The sequence below is a fragment of the Octopus sinensis genome, linkage group LG4, assembly GCF_006345805.1.
Source record: "Octopus sinensis linkage group LG4, ASM634580v1, whole genome shotgun sequence".
NCBI classification, from domain to species: Eukaryota; Metazoa; Mollusca; class Cephalopoda; order Octopoda; family Octopodidae; genus Octopus; species Octopus sinensis.
The window spans coordinates 154882596-154903843 of record NC_043000.1 but is presented as its reverse complement, the minus strand read 5'-3'; the positions used below and the strand labels follow the sequence as shown (position 1 = coordinate 154903843).

General features: G+C 35.1%; 1 protein-coding gene across 11 annotated transcripts in view; it reads left to right on the top strand.

Moving 5' to 3' along the window:
* The window catches only part of LOC115210354 (potassium voltage-gated channel protein Shaw), a 505184-nt gene that overhangs the window by 303704 nt on the left and 180232 nt on the right, over nucleotides 1–21248 (top strand). For all 11 annotated transcript variants that reach the window (XM_029778904.2, XM_029778902.2, XM_036502598.1 and 8 more), the window contains one exon: nucleotides 17397–18121. In XM_029778904.2, the coding sequence (XP_029634764.2) occupies nucleotides 17612–18121 (510 nt within the window). In that variant the 5' untranslated portion in view covers nucleotides 17397–17611. The remainder of the gene's footprint in view (nucleotides 1–17396; nucleotides 18122–21248) is intronic.

The window sequence follows — 21248 nt, the reverse complement described above, 5'->3', positions numbered from 1 at the left end:
GTACGTATATGATTTTTTTTTTGCCTCATCCTTTACCTTTCGCAACATTCCTCTTATGAACACGCATTCTTTCTATTTTTCTTTCTTTCTTTCTTTCTTTCTTTCTTTCTTTCTTTCTTTCTTTTTTTCTTTCTTTCTTTCTTTCTTTCTTTCTTTCTTTTTCTCTCTCTCTCAACTATATATTCTCCCACGCTTACACAAATACACACTAAATACATAGACAAGACTCCTTTATCCAGACAAAAATCTTTCTAGTGGAAGCATGAATGCCCACTGTTGCTGCTGATTACAAATAATCGTGGACAAGCAGCCATCACATAAGAACATAACGAATATCTTAAACGATATTCACTGACGTTGCAATCGGTATATCTTGATCTTTTGCGAAGAAACCCCTATCATATTGATTTCGTGCAACGTGTTTCTAGTGCAAAGTTGAAAAACCAGTTTGAAATTCTTTCTTCTTAGAACAACAGAATCCTGCAAGCTTTAAGTTCACGTATATGTGCGTGCACATACTCACACACACACACATATATACGTACACACAATTTCATATATGAATACATACATAAATCTTATTTCATTCGTCGAAGTCCCAACGATTTGGATTCCTTAAAAAAGCATTGCCCCTTTCAAAACCAATCATTGCAAACGCTATCATAATGTCCCATTATTCAAAACTACAACAGCACAAACACACGTTACTCTTTCCCTACATCTACCATCTACCCATCTGTTTTCCTTTGGCAGGGTTGCTCCATCACATGAGGGTTACCTATTTCTCTTCGCTTGATTCTTAACTCTACATAGCAACTATCATATTTTACAGCTGTCTCAGAATGCTCATTTTTGGGGTCTAAGCTTAAATCAGTTCATATGTTTATGCCAAATGCCAAATTTATGACAAGGTATTCTCTGCTTTCCCTGTGATATATATATATCTATCTATATATATATATATATATATATATATACCTATCTATCTATCTATATATATATACCTATCTATCTATCTATATATATATATATATATTATATATATACCTATCTATCTATCTATATATATATATATATACCTATCTATCTATCTATCTATAATATACCTATCTATCTATATATATATATATATATATACCTATCTATCATCTATCTATATATATATATATATATATATATATATCTATATATATATATATATATCTATCTATATATCTATCTATATTATATATTATATATATATATATAATATATATATAATATATATATATATATATATATATATATATCTATATATCTATCTATCTATCTATCTATATATATATATATATATATATATATAATCATTGTGCGAAAAACAAATCAATAATATACCAGCGAAAACATTTAACGGATTACAAATTTCATTGAGTATCTCATTGATAGAATAATCTTCATTTCGGTGAGTGTTGTTTCCTTTTTACGTTGTTCCACTTCGCGATATTTTGGTATACCACAAGCATTATTTTTATCTTAATATGTTCATAGTTATGCGTATTATTATCCAAACAAGTTATGTTTCATTCATTTATTCATTCAAAGAACACTTTTTTTTTTGTATATGTTGATATAGACTTATCTAACACTGATAAAGTTTAATGAATATTTAATAGCTATACAATATCTTCCCTCGAATGTATGTGTATGTGTGTACGTATCTAAAGAGAGAAAAAGAGCGTAGAGGAACTAAGCTGACATTAGGTTATTCTTCTTTAGATACATTTGCAAATATATACAGTAGATATTTCAGAAATGCATACGTACACATATGCAGTGTTCAAATATATATATACGAGTATACCTCTGTGTGTGTGTGTGTGTGTGTGTGTGTGTGTGTGTGTGTGTGTGTGTGTGTGTGTGTGTGTATACGCTTCTGCTAGTTTCAGTCATTGGACTGCAGCACCACCTTGTACGGTTAGTTAGGAGAAAATGTCTCCAGTACTTGTACTATCATTCCCTTTTGCTGAACCGCTAGGTTATGGGGTCGTACACAAACACGCACGCACACACATGCAAAGATATATATATATGTATATAATTTCTTTATTGCCCACAAGGGGGCTAAACATAGAGGAGACAAAACAAAGACAGACAAAGAGATCAAGTCGATTACATCGACCCCAGTGCGTAACTGGTACTTAATTTATCGACCCCGAAAGGATGAAAGGCAAAGTCGACCTCGGCGGAATTTGAACTCGGAACGTAACGACAGGTGAAATACGGCTACGCATTTCGCCTGGCGTGCTAACGTTTCTGCCAGCTTGTATATATATATATATATACACACACACAATACACACTTGACGAAGCTTCCAAACAATTTCCGCGCACCAAATTCACACACAAAGTATCAGTTGGCCCGGACTATATAGTAAACAACATTTACCTTTGATGCAATCCTGTGGGACTGAACCTAAAATCACGTGGCTGCAAAGTGAATTTTCTTAACTACATACTAAGGTATTTTAGTGATTTCAGCCAGGTTGTATCCAGTCCCCCTATTTACTTCGATTGTTGCTCTTAACGTTGGCAAGAAAATAACAAAAGATAGTTTCCTTCCAAAGAATTGGTACCAAATAATTGGTACCTAAGCAACTCTTTATATGAATTTTGTGTAGGTTTTTCTCTCTTAACTTCCGCTAATTTATAAATTACAAACCATAAAGAAATAACAGTAACTACATATACATAAAATACAAAAAAAACTACTTTAAATTTAATTGTTCCCAAATACATTTTTTCGGGACCGTCACAAAAACAAAAATAAAGACCAAGCAATAACATTTTTGTCGAAATGGCGCCAAATTCAAATTTAAAGAAATTGCTAATGCCTATTAGTAATTATCTTAATAGCATCATTGAAAGCAAAAATATTGATGACTATGTAAAGTATTTTATAACTGCAGGCTATACATGATGTAACCAACTTAATTTGTTACGAAATTCAAAATTTCATGACATAAAAATAAAAATATCATGACACCTCTCCTTTGAACCATGGATAAAATAATACTAAGTAAACTGTATTTCCGATATATATATATACATATATGTGTGTGAAATATGTGTGTCTGTATGCATGTATATACGTACGTATGTATCCATGCATGTATGTAAGTATGTATGTGTGTATAAGTGTGTGTGTGTAGATAGATAGATACACACGTGCACACACACATATATGTTGAGGTTTGTATTTGGAAATCAACGTAATATACAGTATGTGCGTGTGCGTGTGCTTATACACACATACATATATATATATATATATATATATATATAATATATATATATATAAATCCTTAAATCTTTAAAAATGTTTTAGCTCGAAGGCCGCGGCCATGCTGGGGCACCACCGCTGATATATATATATATATATATATATATCCGAAGGGGATTTGGCTCCGTTCTGTATGTCTTTTCCTTTGTCCTTTTCGTTTGTGCTTAGTTGTATTTGTATTATGCGTTCTTTTTGAACACACACACACACACACACACATATATTATCCATTCATATATATATATAGAGAGAGAGAGAGAGAGAGAAAGAATTGGTATTACATGATGTAATCAATCCGTGTCTTTACAACTGTTTCGAATATTCGTTAATGGATATTAAAAGCAAGCACATTATGCAATGAAGACTAATATTGAATTAGTATTTTAGGTGTAACAACTAGCAAGGGTTTTTATAGACTCCGTGCAACAAATCACAATATCCTCATCAGAAGACACGATCAAATGGATTAGCTGAGAAAAAGAGAGGGGAGAGAGAGAGAGAGAGAGAGAGAGAGAGAGAGAGAGAGAGAGTGAGAGAACATTGTTTATAAATACATGTAATTTCAATAAAAATAGAATGATAGAAATTAGAGGAGGGGTTATTGTGATATATATAATGATAGGGAAGAGACGTGAAGAGGAAAGGTGGAGTAGGTGAGTGTGAATCAGCTGTAGGAAGCCAGCTATCGACACTAGAAGTAAACATTGGCTATTAGATTAAGAGTGATAAAGAGGCTAGGCGGGCAAGATAAAAGGAAACTCGATAGCTATAAATATTAAGAGTGAGAAAGATCAGATTGGGTCGGCTATTTCCAAAAGAAGTGTATAAATCATAGTAGACCGGGGGTGGGTGTGAAGAAAAAGGAAATTGCAAGACGCTATCAGGGTAAGGATGTCAGCCGCGTCGAGTGTAAGAAAGCGGTTATAAGAGAGGGAGAAAGGTGAGGCAGGAGAGAGGCGTCGCACTAGTAAGAGAGAGAGAGAGAGAGAGAGAAAATTAGGAAAAACACCAGTGGGATGTGCAAACGATGAGAATATCTCTAAGTGTAGTGAAATATAACTAACGATTGTTATTAAGGAAGAAGTGTAATAAACTCAAGGGCTTAAAGGGGAGAATAAAAAGACTGAACTGATTCGGTCCGAACTTAATGATTTATACTAATAAGAAAAAGGGAATGTAATAATGATGAGGACATGCGGTAATTACGTCAGAGAAGCGATTAAGGAGGAAGTCTTCATTCGCACTTAATATTCCAAGAGACTCACGGCATGTAAATTACAGGTAGTCGATTTCCCAAGCACGGTATGACTAGGCGCAGGAGTGGCTGTGTGGTAAGTAGCTTGCTAACCAACCACATGGTTCCGGGTTCAGTCCTACTGTGTGACACCTTGGGCAAGTGCCTTCTGCTAAAGCCCCGGGCCGACCAATGTCTTGTGAGTGGATTTGGTAGACGGAAACTGAAAGAAGCCCGTCGTATATATGTATATATATATATATATATATGTATGTGTGTGTGTTTGTGTGTCTGTCTTTGTTCCCCTAGCATTGCTTGACAACCGATGCGGTTCGGCAAAAAGAGACCGATAGAATAAGTACTAGGCTTACAAAGAATAAGTCCTGGGGTCGAGTTGCTCGACTAAAGGCGGTGCTCCAGCATGGCCGCAGTCAAATGACTGAAACAAATAAAAGAGGAGATGTAGTAAAGAATACTCTCAGCTTTGAGGTGGAGGATATAGGTTGCCAGGAAATTAGATTGATCTAAGCCACTCTTATCACAAGGTACTCGAGATAAACTATTTGTAGCGTCAAGGTCGATATTATTATTGTTATTTTGTTGTTGTTATTGTTACTCATATGGGGTACCTGTAAGATTATTGTTGTCATAATGGTATTCTTCCTACGCATGCAATTGCTATTACAAATGTTTATACTACCTTCTCTAGTCGAAGTATTACCCACAGTGTACTTTACAATCTCCGTTATACTTTCTAGTTTCGTTTTCGGCTTTATTAGGAAATTTTTCTCGGGAAAAGCCACAAGTAAGGAGAGCTCGGTTTACTGGGGAACATGATTGTTGAAAATATCCACGTTAGTGAAGATAGACATCCTAATGGAAATAATTATGACGACACTTTAAAACAGATCTAAGGTGATTGTATTGCATATTAATATGATGTGCGGATTCATAAGGTTTGTGACAGGAATAATATAAACCAGAGTTTAATATTAGAGTGACAGTTAAAAAGTTAATTATTTTAATGCTATTTTCGAAAAGAGATTGAAAGGTTATAATTTTTACTAAATTTGTAGAGAGCTTTCCGAGATCATTGCATAATATACAACGTTTTAGCAACTAGTCATCGATTATCTGAAACAACTGTAAAGATGAGATTTAATTATATCGCGTATTTTGTATACACAATATATAAATACATTCCTTACGACGGTTATTATTTAGCCGTCTCTTCTGCTTCTCTCTCACTTAGTACATGTGTGTGCGTGTGTGCGTGTACGTATGTGTGTGTGAAGGAAAAATTTTAGATACGTATGGATGATGGCAAATTTAAGAAGTGAACATTTTTATGACAATATATATATATATATATATATATATATATATATATATATATATATATATAATATATATATTATTGCATTTGAAGCATCCAGACTACCAGATATCCAATACATTTGACAGGGATGAAGGAAAGACTGCAATAACTAGTAGAGTATGAGAAGAACCAAAAGCCTATATAAAGGAAACTAAGTGCTTGCTCTATCTAGCAAAATGAGCACAAATTTTACATTGCTTTAATATCTCCAAGGATTGTCCTAACTCTCGAAATGAAATCTTTACGGGAGATTCACTCACAGACAAATCCATACTGATCACTTCGAGAGCTCAACCTCTGGATCATACACCAGCTTAGAGAGCTGCTCTGCTATAAATGATATCTTCCACTATGAAGGATACCGTCAAGGTTTTTCCCTTGCTCTTTCATTTTCTGTTTCTTATAATTCACTTTAACTTTGTAATGCTTCCAACTTTTTGAGCATAACTATATGAATATATGTCTATGATCTGACGTCTCTACTCCTACACCTGCCTCTAACATGACACTAACAGATATCTAAAATTATATTGATTCGTATATTTAGATATACAGATAGGCTTTTTTATGAACTTGTTATCATATACGTAGACAATATAGGCACCTATCACTAATCTGTTCAAAAATGTCTTCAAACATTTTGCTTCAACTGAGAGTAATGGTTTACTATCAATTGCCATAGAAGTTGGAGACGTCAAAATAAAAAAAAATGTGAAATAATCGTCAACGCATATCAAGAAATACTATTATAAGTTTATATTACCTTTTCACAGACTTATAGAAAACATGAATGGATTTATGAACGGACCGTCCTGCTTTTCAAAAATTACACTATGCTGGTTTTACACGTTTTTCATTACTGAAAAATATCTGTCATGGAAAGAATCACCTCACAATAATGTTACAGGATTAAATCAAAGAAATATTCTTGTACACTTCAGACGGCTAAAACTGCTAAGTGTTATTTTTTTGTTGATTGTTATACAATTTCTGATGATTTGATGACAATCCGATTGAGGTAATTCCTTACATAACAAGTGTTTTTACGAATGAATAATGTAAGAATGCATTGAACAAACGTTGAACCTTATCTTTAATCGTGCTTTTTCCATGCACATGGTGCTCAAAATATCGATGGATAATTGCAAGATATTTAGAATGATAATCATATTTCTGTATCGGATGGAGCTTTCGTACTCTAGTCAAACGCATATATATACTCCTGAATGTAGAATCTGTCATGCTCTATATACTACACCACACAACTCTGTATGTAGATAAGAATATATACATACATTTGTGTGTATTTATGTATGTATAAAAGTTCTAATATATGTATGCATGTATACACATGAATATATATATATATATATATATATATATATTTTTTTTTTTTTTCTTCAATATATATATATTAAGGCAAATCAATAACAATCGACGAATTCAAATACAAAAACAAGACGTCCACAGTAAATATTAGTTTGACACTCCAAGAAAAGTTATAAAAGTATGACATTTATGTGTATATATATATATATATATATATATATATATATATATATATATATATATATATATTCGTGTGAGTGTTAGAATCTCCAGTTATTGAAACCATTATACTACAAACCAAAACATAACTGCCGTCTAGTTAATTCCCACTGGCTTTATGTCTATGACTAGCTGTTGGACACGGCGTTTCTCGTGTTTTCCGTGTTGAAGTTAAGCCCACCTCTGACCTTGTACTGAATAAGCATTTACTTAGAGACTATTCTATCGATTTTGTTGAAATTTTACACGTGAAAATTGCAAAAGCTGCAGGAAAAATAACATCGTTATGGGAATATCCATTCAAACACCCGATTGAGCTCACAAAAATCAATGCCAACTGAGCATTATCGAATTTTCGAAAAATTCCGGCCTTATTTGAACTTCAGGGCATGTGATCTACCTATGTGCCAAAAATCATTAAAATCGGCTGGACGGTGTGGGAGGAGTTAGAGTAACCCCAAACACACACACAAACAGACACCATTACACATTTATATATATAGATTATGGCACTTGTATTAGATTTTAGTAGTTACAAAAAAGTACAACTTACCTTATTAAGCTGCACAATTGACAGATATTTTGTGAGGTTATAGTGCCACGTTTCTTTCAGTAGGTGCAGCTTATAGAGGGTTGGGTTTAGCTAAGGTTTCTTATCCGTCTTTATATTCTTAATCTTCACTATTACCCACACAATCATTACATTACAAGACATGACTACATCCACATGAGCCTATCTAAAAGAAATTTAATGTTTAAGGCTCCAAATATAATTCTGGTACATAATTTAATGACCTATAATAAAGGGAAAGTCGAAACTGATGCAATTTCAATTCAGAATGCAGAGAGAAAGACTAAACTATATGTATTGTAATTCATTCAGTCAAGCCCCTTCTCGTTTCTGCAAGCTCCCTTCTATTGCACGATGTATAACTGTTACTTATTGTTCTCTGAATCAGGTAGTAGAATAGTATAAATGGGAGCGTTGTGCACTGAAATACTTCTGTGATATTTAGTTATGTCCCTTCACGTTTCTGAGTTCAAATCCTACCGAGATTGACGATGAATATCATGTATCTTGCGGAGATAAAATAATAGATGTATCGAAGTCGATTCGGTCGACTATAGTCCCGTTTTTATTAATATATAACCTTGTATCACCGTTGAAAAAAAAGAACATAAATATTTCTTGAACGGCGTCGTTTGTTTTTTCACTCTTCACTTTTTACGAAATCCAATAGACGACTCATCAACAAGCCTCAGAAAAATATATACAACGTATATGATTTCCAATATAGGATCTTTTCGGTTTGAACGGCAGTTTTTTCTAGCGGTGTCATATGAAATTGTCACCCATAATTATGACCCTAGTATCGATCTATTGCATTTCAATCTGTTTTAGGGTTAGGGTTAGGGGTGGAGGGAAGGGTATCTTTTTTTCTTCAAAAATGTAAATAAACCCAATTTGTTTCTTAAACAAGGGACATATTCATACGGCACAGAATGTTTTTTACCTCAATAGACGTCATTGATTGGTTGAAATTGCAGAAATTGAAGAAAAAAAACAACAAATATCTTACAAACTATAGAATTTTCTCAATAAAGCCAAAGGAAAAAGAAGTTTTATAAACACATTCTACCAGTATACGAAGTTTAAAAGTATTTAGTTACGTGGAAATTATTTTTAAAAACTGCCGTTCAAACCGAAAAGATCCCCCAATATATCCATCATACTGTCTAAAAGCAATGTAATGTCTTTATTAATATCTAACAGCCTTGTAGCCAATTGACCGGAGTGTCATCATTTGAAGACATCGCCAAATCACCGGCCTCCAAGTTATCATGGGATGTTAGCCCAACACTGCAAGACAATGGAAATGCTCGTCATTTATACAGTACTCCTTCCCTTTGTTTCTATCTGCTGTTCGGTATCTCTTCACATCGATGTGAACTAAGCAATTAAGATGTAAATGACCAAAAAAAAACAACAAAGTGTTGTTGATAAAATACGAACAGCTGAAATTTTACATGATAAATAGAAACTATCGTTTTGATTGGTCGCTACGCTAATAGTGTTTAAACTTCCTCATTTATCAAACGGGACCATTAAGGTGCCGAGTTATGATATAGCGATATAAACTTGATATTATGTTGTTCTGAGAACTAATCTTGTCGGGGCGAAATGAATCTGTCATCGCTTCAAATTATCAAAATATCAGTCATTCTTCAAAGGTTTTAATTTATAATCGTTGTAGCGCCTAACTCTAACTTTCGACAGACCATTAGTATTGTAACCATAATAAACATTAAGTGTTAGGTGCCACATACAACTCATTACAGACATTAATATATGTCAGTTATATATATGTTGTTTAAGCTGAGGAGTAGTAGGAGCACTCCGTCGGTTGCGAGGATGAGGATCCCAGCTGATACGATCAACGGAACAGCTTGCTTGTGATATTAACGTGCAAGTGGCTGAACACTCCACAGACACGTGTACCCTTAACGTAGTTCTCGAGGAGATTCAGCGTGACACAGATTATGACAAGGCTGGTCCTTTGAAATTCAGGTACAAGAGAAACAGGAAGAAAGAGCGAGAAGAAGTTGTGGTGAAAGAGTACAGCAGGGTTCACCACCACCCCCCTGCCGGAGCCTCGTGGAGCTTTAGGTGTTTTCGCTCAATAAACACTCACAATGCCCGGTCTGGGAATCGAAACCGCGATCCTCCGACCGCGAGTCCGCTGCCCTAACCACTGGGCCATTGCGCCTCCACTGAAAGCTGTGGAGTAGTACAAGCGTTAAAGCCCTCGGACAAAATGCTTTGCAGTATTTAGTTTCTACGTTCTTGTTTCAAATCCCGCAGCAGTCGACTTTGCCTTTTTATTCTTCTATGGTTAGGAAAATTAAGCACAAATTAAGAATTGAGATCGACTTAATATAATATACTCTCCTTAAAAATGAGTGGACTTGTACCAATTCTAAATTTCGATTACATGCCTTCTTGGTTTTCTGATAATTCTGTTAAAGTTACGTTGTGCTGTAAGGGACACAAATAGGAAAAAGGATATGTTCTGTCAAAATGTGAAAACATTGTGCGTGAGGGATGTCAAAATTTATGGATGGGTCGTAAAAAATTCAGCTGAAGCCAGTTAGAAATTTGTTATCTTATTTGCTTTTAATACCAATTAATTATTCTTTAACTAGAAGTATTTTTTTCTCTCACTTTTCTGTCGCGTCATATTGCAGAAGCTGTTACAAAATTTCAGTTCCTATTGATTGAGCTTATGTCAGCAGAATGTGGCGCGTATACACTAGAACATCCTGCTGCCTTTGCCAGGGTCCAAAAGAAAATGAAAGATCTGAATTCATAATTGAGATAAGAATTACATAATACACTCATTACTTACGGCGACAATGAGTTGAAATTTATCTAATACACTATAACCATTAGTTCACAGGCTCGCTGATTCTTCTTTCTCTGCCTCTTCTATGTGCTTCTCTGAATTAGCTTGGCTCCTCTGAATTAGCTACCTGCACTACTGCTTGCTCCACCCATGTTCTCCCTATGCCCGTTTTTTACTTCTCTCGTCACCTCTACTCTTCCATGACTCGGAATTCCTACACTAAAGGTTCCCCTAATGGTTTCTTTCTCCAAAGCTTGAACCATCTGAAAGTTCACTTAGCCCACGATTTTTTTTTATTTTGTAGACGTCACCTAACAAGTGTTTAAATCTGATCATTAACCTCATCAGTTTCACTAGTCTGTAGGGCTGGTAAATTTCATGTGTAAATGTTAAAAACGAACACGTCTATTAACTGGTAAATGGGCCGATCCATAAAGGTTATCTTCATCACAGACAATAACCAGGAACTTTAACAGTATGTGAACTGTCGACCTTTCCTCTAATTCTGATCAGCTTTCAGCCCAACTACTGTATAACTCTGCAGGAGTTAGTTAAAGGTGATGAGTTTGTATCATGTATTTATTCATCTAACTATACAGGCTCTCACTGAATTATTTTGTTTTATTTTATGTCCCTGCTATTCAATCGATGTTTAGCACCTCTGATATAATAACCTTCACCAGTAAATAAGATTATCGTTATTTTTTGGTTCTTTAACAAAGCATAAATATGAGTAACTGCCACTAATTTATAATTCACAATTACTATAATCATGCTATAATTTGTTTTCCCATGAAAACAACATAGCAATTAAATTTATATTATTTAAAATTCCGTTTTATCTTCGTTTATTTATTTATTTTGTACAGTGTTTGTTTGATTATTCATTTTCAGATTCTAATGATTGATTGATTTTTTTTCTTCTTTTTGCCTAAATGAGAGGCCTCGCATTTCTAGGGGGAAGGCAATAAGAAGCTATGATAGGTTTGCCTTCCCCAAGAGCAATGACAGACTACACCATATAAAATGAAATGAAATTATTTGAACCGGGAATCGAAGATCAGAGATTCGTCTTTTGGTGAGGTTGTGGGGCAACCTGTTTACTTTACATCATTTTATAATTAAGAAAAATACTTTTTAGTAACTGTTTATTTCTGCTAATTTTTGTAGCATTTTTCTTTCCAAAAAACTCATCATTTCTCAATTTAAGATAGATATTGTGGATAATTATGCATTTCTCAAAGATATTAGCAATTTAAGTGGAGTGAAATATATTAAAGCAGAATTTCAAAACCAGGTCGCTAGCGTTGGATTTTGTTGTATTTTATAATGGCTCTTTTACTCTTTTACTTGTTTCAGTCATTTGACTGCGGCCATGCTGGAGCACCGCCTTTAGTCGAGCAAATCGACCCCGGGACTTATTCTTTGTAAGCCCAGTACTTATTCTATCGGTCTCTTTTGCCGAACCGCTAAGTGACGGGGACGTAAACACACCAGCATCGGTTGTCAAGCAATGCTAGGGAGACAAACACAGACACACAAACACACACACACATACATATATATATATATATATATATATATATATACATACATATATACGACAGGCTTCTTTCAGTTTCCGTCTACCAAATCCACTCACAAGGCATTGGTCGGCCCGGGGCTATAGCAGAAGACACTTGCCCAAGATGCCCACCGCGATAAACTTTTCGAGGTCGATAAAATAAAGTACCAGTCACGTGCGGGAGACGATTTCATCGACTAACTCCTTCCTCTAATTTTCTTAATCATTAATATCGTACTCACAGTTCTTGCAAAAGCTTAATCACCACTCACACAGCTTCTTGTGTTGTTCTAATGCGTTTTGAAGTCGACATGTAGACCAAGTATTAATAACAGTAGATTCTTTTTTATATTTCACATCCGAAATGTTACTTTTACTCTATTGACATTATCTAGCTTCCGCACGAGAACTTCAGTTAGGATTCACAGTTGTTTGTATATGTACATTTTTATTTTTGCTTAAATACATCTTTCACTCTTATTTTATTCGTTTTACCCTCGGTTTAAAGTGTAATGATCTCAAGTCTATGTCTCTGTACACGGTTGTTTATCTCTAGTTCTACGTGCATCTGTATAATGTCAGAATTCCTCTTTTTTTTAAGCTATCTTTAGCGAACTTTTACATCACTTCACCACCTCCGCTATCATCAGAGCAAAAGAAAAAAAAATGTTATACTATTGAAAAGTTTACGAGCGTTTCCTCACATGCCACGTTTGAATCTGAATGGTCATATAACAAGGTTCTCTTTCTTCTTGAAAATTAACCACTTATTCTTCATGACTATCGTCCCACTTCGACATGCTGACCAATATTAGTGACAGTAGTTCATGTAAATCGTTTTAACAGGAAATGAAGACATTCTTCATTGTGTATGAATTTTAGTTGGCGCTGAAATGCTCGAGTACATAAGTTCTTTGACTTCCAGTTCTCACTTCGCAATTTCATATCCATCGCAAACCTATTGACATGTTCTGAAGCAAAACACTTGAAATTCTCCGCGTTGATTCATCTTGTTTAAAATTGGTCTCGAATCTTCTGTAATTATTGCCTGTTATGTAGTGATGGTGATGTGTATTGTATACCCCTGGTGTAGTTGTAGTTCATTTTGAAGCTAAATGCTCTTGGAGACATTAGGTCATATCTATTAATGTACTACAAAATATATCTCTAGATTGTATTGGTTCAAAACTGTATTGCATATAAAATATGTTGTGTATATAAAGACTGTTTACATTTGCCGATATACGTGTGCGTGCGTGTGTGTGTGTGTGTGTGTGTGTGTGTGTGTGTCTGCATTGCTGACTAAAATCTATACAGCGTAGTTTATTCAGTAGTTTATAAGATCATTTGTGTGTATAAGTGTGTGCCCATGTCTGAATGTGAGTATGTTGTAAAAAAAAATCAGTCAGATCGTATTCTGTCCAACCTAACTTAATATCAAAGAGTTTTAGAAATGAAACCACTACGTTAAATAAATTTGGATTTATGATCGATATTTTGAAAAATTCGTCTGTCTTTCTTTTTAATTCCTCTATCCGGAGAGAAGCAACAATATCCATACTCTATTTCTTCCTTCCTCCCGATAGAGAGATATAGGTACTGAAGGTCGATGTGATTAATTTTTATATTTGAATTATTTTGATTGGTGGAAGAGAAATAGCAGTCATGTGAATAATCCCAGTGTTCTGAGAAAAAAGGATTGAGCAGTTTTTTAATTCGATGCATGAAAGATAAGACATATGAGGAAGGGCGGAGAAGAGAAAATATGTACAAAGAAAAGATTTCTTTGGGGTTTATTCACCGGAATAAGGACAACGTCCGTGACGGTTTCTTGTAGGGACTCCAAGATTGGAGAAGTAATTTTATGGAGAAGCCACAACTGAAGGATTGCAGATATCTGAAGTGGGGAAGCACTCCGTCGGTTACGACTACGAGGGTTCCGGTTGATCCGAATCAACGGAACAGCCTGCTCGTGGAATTAACGTGTAAGTGGCTGAGCACTCCACAGACACGTGTACCCTTAACGTAGTTCTCGGAGAGATTCAGCGTGACACAGAGAGTGACAAGGCCGGCCCCTTGAAATACAGGTACAACAGAAACAGGAAGTAAGAGTGAGAGAAAGTTGTGGTGAAAGAGTACAGCAGGGATCACCACCATCCCCTGCCGGAGCCTCGTGGAACTTTAGGTGTTTTCGCTCAATAAACACTCACAACACCCGATCTGGGAATATATCTGAAGTAGCGTATCAAGATACTGAATTATCCTTATATAAGGAAAATCAGTCCAAATGCTTGTTATAGGCACTTAAGGATCATGTTAAACTGAGCGATAAATCAATTCTGCAGTTCAAGGAATTAGGCTGAGAGCGGTAAACAGCAACTAGAATCAAGAAAGAATAGATTGTTTCGTATCCATACAAGAGATGGACAGCAAGAACGATGATACACCACTGGTTGCAAAACTATCAGGGTGTTTCTTTCTCTGTATTCAATAATTGTTATTATGAATGTATTATCTCATTCGTGCGGATAGTATCCTAACCCTGGTGTATGGCATATTTGTTCAGTGTAAAAACATTATCATTTGTATAAATTTGAAATATCGTATTCTGAAGAAGTAAACGCGGTCTTATGGGATGTAGTCTTGGTTATGTTATGTGAGAGATTATTAAAATTTGATGGACATAGCATAACAATGTCAATAAAATATATATAAAAAAAAAGATGCTTCTTAAAAGAAAAGTGAAGTTGATAACCACGATTTTTTGTGTTTTATAGCAGAATTCTTGATTTTTCTGTTTACTTTTAGTTTCTTCGGTTTTAATGTTTAGATTTGGAATCTTTATATTTTATATTTCCATAATTTGCTTATAATACAGTGCTATTGATTTTCCTTCAGAATTTCAATATGAATGGAACAAAATTCCACAACGGCAATACTGTAATACCTTTTAATAATTACTTATGCACTTTCATACTTACTGGAAATATGAAATATTGTGACGTTTTTCATTCCAAAAGGTATTATTGGTGCAAGTGAGGAGATAAAGTCTTTCAAGCGAGCACTAAATTTGCATAAATCTTGCACCAAATTTTGTACTTGATTGGCGATTACTCTTTACATTGAAAACGGCATAAAACCTAAAATATTTGTTATACCAAAATATATTCCATCCACTTTGACAAAAATTTAAAGTGTAACCCAGGTTTCATTATATGTTTGAAACATATACTTTTAGTATACTAGATTAGTTACCTTGCCTGATACACTGGAAGTATAGAAAATTATTAATAGTCGATAAAGTAACGCCAATATGGATATCAGCCTCATTGTTCTGAATGTTAAGCGGTATTTTCTATGTATCTACAACTTTCTGTCTCTCAGCAGATCAGTAAGGTTAAGCTGATCTTCACGTTGGCTAACGAGCCATAAACTGGCTACGCCGATATCTATGCGGTTTTTCTTTTTCAAGAACTTGGCATATACCCACATGAATCATTCCTCAGAATACACACACACACACACACACACATATATATATATATATATATATATATATATATATATATATATATATATATAGGAAACATATAAATTGTATTTCGGTACATTTAGTATTTTTACTTTTCATTCTATGTTTTACTGTAAAAAGAACCAGATTTATCTTTTTACTACATAATTATCGTATACTTAGAAGTGTTGATTACCGCAAACCCGTATGTTAAAATTATTGTTTAATAAGACTGGCGAAGAAAATAACGGAAGTTATATAAAAAGCAAGTTAGTAATTTGTTTCAGCTTTTATTTGTTTGAAATTGTTCTTTCTTTTTTTGAAAGGATTGAATGATAGATTCAAAAATATTTTGCATAATTCTGAATATTATATATCCACTTTCACTACTACTTCGATCCAGTTTCTCTCTCTCTCTCTCACGCACACACTACCTACCTATGTTAATAAGACTTCCAAAAAAGCAACATCTGCTGGTGGCCTACTTTTCTACCTGACCTACAAATGGTATCCGCCTTTAGAAACTCATGTTGAAATCAATGTTGCACTTCATATTAGCACACCAACATGTAATACTCTAATAGCAGTTGATTCTACATAAGGCTCAGTTACACATAAATGACGTATGACTGTCGCATTGTTCATTTTCTTTGAACACTGGCATTCTAAGGAAGCAGTCATGACGCGGAGGCTCGATATGTTAGAAATAGCAACCAAATCTCTCTTAAAACCAACCCTACCGTCTTAAAGCAGGAATTGCACACTGAAAAATGTAGTAAGAAAATATGTAACAAAAAAAAAAAAAAAAAAAAAGACTGATGGTCACCGCTAATGTTTTTAAATCATTCGTTTGATTGATCATGAATTGACCTAGGATAAGCAACAACAACAACAATTGGCATCCAAGATTGCATTGGGAAGTCAGCCAATTTCTGATCAATAGATCCTCACTCAATGAAAAGCACCAATTCTTGTTCCATTGTTGAGCTGTCTCCACTTTCTACCATGACTACTCTGATGACAGACTGCTCTTCATAATTTTCAAATATAACCATCTGTTTCACCTACCTTTTTGTTTCTCATCTCTCAAATTGTCTGTCTCTCCCAAAATCCCGCATGAAGCTTATTGCAAAAAGACAATGGCCTTATTTTATTTTAAACAACAAGTAATCAACTTTGAATTTACTGATGATATTCATCAGTAAAAATAATTGTTCCGACAGATAAAGTATGTTTTGTTGTTACTGTTTTTTTTTTTTATTTATACCATAAATATGATAATTAGACCTAAAATTCTATCATTCATCCATTTGCAGTATGAAGTACTTTTTGTTAGTTATTAATCATCATCATCAGAATTTTGAAATTAATTACATTGTTCATTTGAATTATTTGTGACTTACCCCCATATGTTTATACATATTTTTTTCTCTTGCAGGTTCGTCGCTATAGTATTTTTATAACTGCTCAGAACAAATGCAGATCGTTGATTATTTAGATAGAATATGAAATACAAATTGATTGGATCCATAGTAGCTTTCACTTTTCTCTCAAATCTAAAAATGGGGCTCTAAAGATGTACCCAAATTTTATAATGTTTAATAATTATTTGAAAATGCGCCTTCTTTAGGTATTTTGATATATTCATTCAATATGTCTGATTCTGACAATAGAGTTATACTCAATGTCGGGGGCATTCGCCACGAGACATACAAAGCGACACTTAAAAAAATCCCTGCCACTCGCTTGTCACGTCTTACAGAAGCTTTAGCTAACTATGATCCTGTACTTAATGAATACTTTTTCGATAGGCATCCTGGTGTCTTCGCCCAAATCCTCAATTATTACCGTACTGGAAAACTACATTATCCAACTGACGTATGTGGACCTTTGTTTGAAGAGGAATTGGAATTTTGGGGGCTCGACTCGAATCAAGTCGAGCCCTGCTGTTGGATGACCTATACACAGCATAGAGACACACAAGACGTACTTACTATTTTAGACCGTTTAGACCTGGATACAGATAAACCTACAGAAGAGGACATTATGAAGAAATTCGGATTGGAGGACAGGTATAAGGCTGGAGACCTCAATTGTTGGCAAAGAGTTCAACCCAAGATTTGGGCTCTCTTTGACGAGCCCTATTCTTCTACATCTGCAAAGGTAAGAGTGAATCATTATTTCTCATCATTTCAATTTACTGCTTAATATTTCAGTATTGCTATAAAATTAATAATCAATGGAAACAACATTTGCCTTAAAAATCGCTTTATATTCTTGAGTATTTAATTTGATATGAAAACTGTGATAATATTCGTTAAAAAGTACTGGATAAGTTAAATACATTATTAATCATTTTAATCTTAAAAAAAAAACTACGTTTATCTCTTGTCGATCATGTTTCATCAAATTTCAAATGGATTCACACATAATATCGTACTATATCTAAATTCTAAATTACGTTTTTTAACATATCTCGCAAACAGTTTATACAAAAATAAAATACAATCATATTTAGCAGCGGACATTAAATATATCATTTTCCAGTAATTAAATCAATTGTTAATCAGCTAAATTTAAAGATTTATGTAAAACGAATAAATTCTTTATTGCAGTATATCGCTTGAATATTTTTTTTTTGTCCGGTTCAAAACTCCTTACGTTAAGATGGCATGTTTTATGGGATATGTTTTACAGCCCAGTAAACTTGAGGGCAGTCTTTTGTGCATTGTACATATATGGCAAAGAAAGGGTAATACGGTGGCCCGATTGCAATTGAAAGAAAGTCATTAATTGTGAATGCGCGCATGTCCGCAGTCAGTATAGCTCTCTCTCTCTCTCTCTCTCTCTCTCTGCTCGCTCACATACCTGCATGCATGCTAATTGTTGTAGACAAAAGTTGATTTGGTAGATTTTTTTCCTACATATGGTCACCTGTAAAAATCTTCAGGTAAATTATCAAAAATAAAAACGTTAAACATTACAATAATTCAACTAAATTTTATGTCTAGTGCCTTTATTTTCTACTTTTTGACGATGTTTACCAATCATTCTCGATTATTTGCTTGTCTTTCCTTTGAAATAGATTCAGCTTGATTCCTTTTGTCCGCCATATTATATGTACAGATTTCGAAAGATCGACAACTTGAAAATTATTATCACTGACATAAATATTAATCTTACTTAAACCAATATTCTTTTGAAATTACTTACTTTAGATGTAACTCTATGCTTAAATGTGGAGGCGTGTGGCTTAGTGGCTAGGGTGTCAGCATCATGATCGTCAGATTGTGGTTTCGATTCCTGGACCGGGCGACGCGTTGTGTTCTTGAGCAAAACACTTCATTTCACGTTGCTCCAGTCCACTCAGCTGGCAAAAATGAGTAACGCTGAGATGGACTGGCGTCCCGTCCAGCTGGGGAACACATACGCCACTGAAACCGGGAAACCGGGCCCATGAGCTTGGCTGGGCTTTAAAAAGGGCGCATTTATTTATTTTTTATATGCTTAAATATCTTAGGTTAATCAATATTTTACAAGATTATAGTAACTGCCCTGAAAAAATTCGAAATACATGACGTACAATAAAAATACATTATTTGGCATTCATTTACTTTAAATCAAGTAAAACATTTATCTTTTGGACATCACTGTTACACGCGCGCGCACACACACACATGTATGTATTTAGAGATTTATATGTTTATATGCGTGTATGTGTGTGTGCCAATAGGAAAATATATATACACAAATGTATATGTGTGTATATAAAGGCATTTATATATATATACATCCTTTTAAGTTCGTTCATGGGAAACGTTTTTGAATATGCATATAAGAACTTTTATTTTATTATGCCAGCTACAGCCTAATGATACAATATATATATATAAGGGTATGAAACCAGGAAAAGCCCCCGGCCCATCAGCAATCACTGCTGAGATGCTTAAAACATTTGATGGTATGGGCTATGGCCTAGTCACCCGCATTGTAAACCAGGTAGTTCATGATGAAGTCATACCGAATGACTGGCGTAGCAGCTCCATAGTCAACTGCTACAAGGGTAAAGGTGATGCTCTAGATAGAAATAACTACAGGGGTATCAAACTGCTGGGTCAGGTGATGAAGGTCACGGAGAGGGTCATAGCCCATCTCATTCGGGAAAGAGTCTGCTTAGATGAGATGCAGTTCGGTTTTGTGCCGAGTAGAAGCACCACTGATGCCATATTCCTGGTTCGACAACTGCAGGAGAAATACCTAGCTAAAGATAAACTCCTATACTTAGCTTTTGTGGACTTGAAGAAAGCCTTTGACAGGGCCCCCGATCTGGTGGGCGATGCGGAAACTGGGGATTGATGAATGTTTAATAAGGGCTGTGCAGGCCCTATACAGAGAGGCCGTTAGTAAGGTTAGGATTGGTAATGAGTATAGTGAAGAATTCCGGGTAGAAGTAGGGGTACACCAAAGTTCAGCCCTCAGCCCCCTTTTATTCATCATAATCCTCCAGGCAATGACAGAGGAATTCATCACACACACATCCAGGTACGTGGCCCTGCTCGATCTGTAGAAAAGGTGTAGGTAGAAACTCTATAAGATGTACCCAGTGTAAGCTATGGACACATAAGAAGTGCAGCAACATCAAAGGAAGATTAATCGCGAAGATAGCTTTCGTGTGCGGCAGATGCACAGGGGCAATAAACACCACAGATGCTCAGAAAACAGATTCCATCACACTCCAGGGAGAGAAACTAGAAGTAGTTGATAGCTTCCGCTACCTAGGTAGTATTGGGGATGGATACTCAGAAAGTATTACCACTAGAGCAAGAATAGCCTGGGCAAAGTTTAGAAAGCTTCTACCCCTACTGGTGACAAAGGGCCTCTCGCTCAGAGTGAAAGGTAGATTTTACGATGCATGTGTGCGAATTGCCATGCTTCACGGCAGTGAAACATGAGCCGTGACTGCTGAGGACATGCGTAGGCTCAAAAGAAATGAAGCTAGCATGATCCACTGGGTGTGTAATGTCAGTGTGCACACACAACAGAGTGTAAGTACCCTGAGAGAAATGTTGGACATAAGAAGCGTCGGATGTGGCATGCAAGAGAAACGTTTGCGCTGGTATGGTCATGTACTACGGATGGATGAGGAGAGATGTGTGAAGAAGTGCCACTCCCATTTATTGACATAGTGTACTATTTAGCCACATGTGCGCGATTATGACGGAAAGCTTCAGAAACCCTATTAGTCATGGAATCTGTCAATTTCTTAAAAGTAACAGGCTGGATTGCCTCT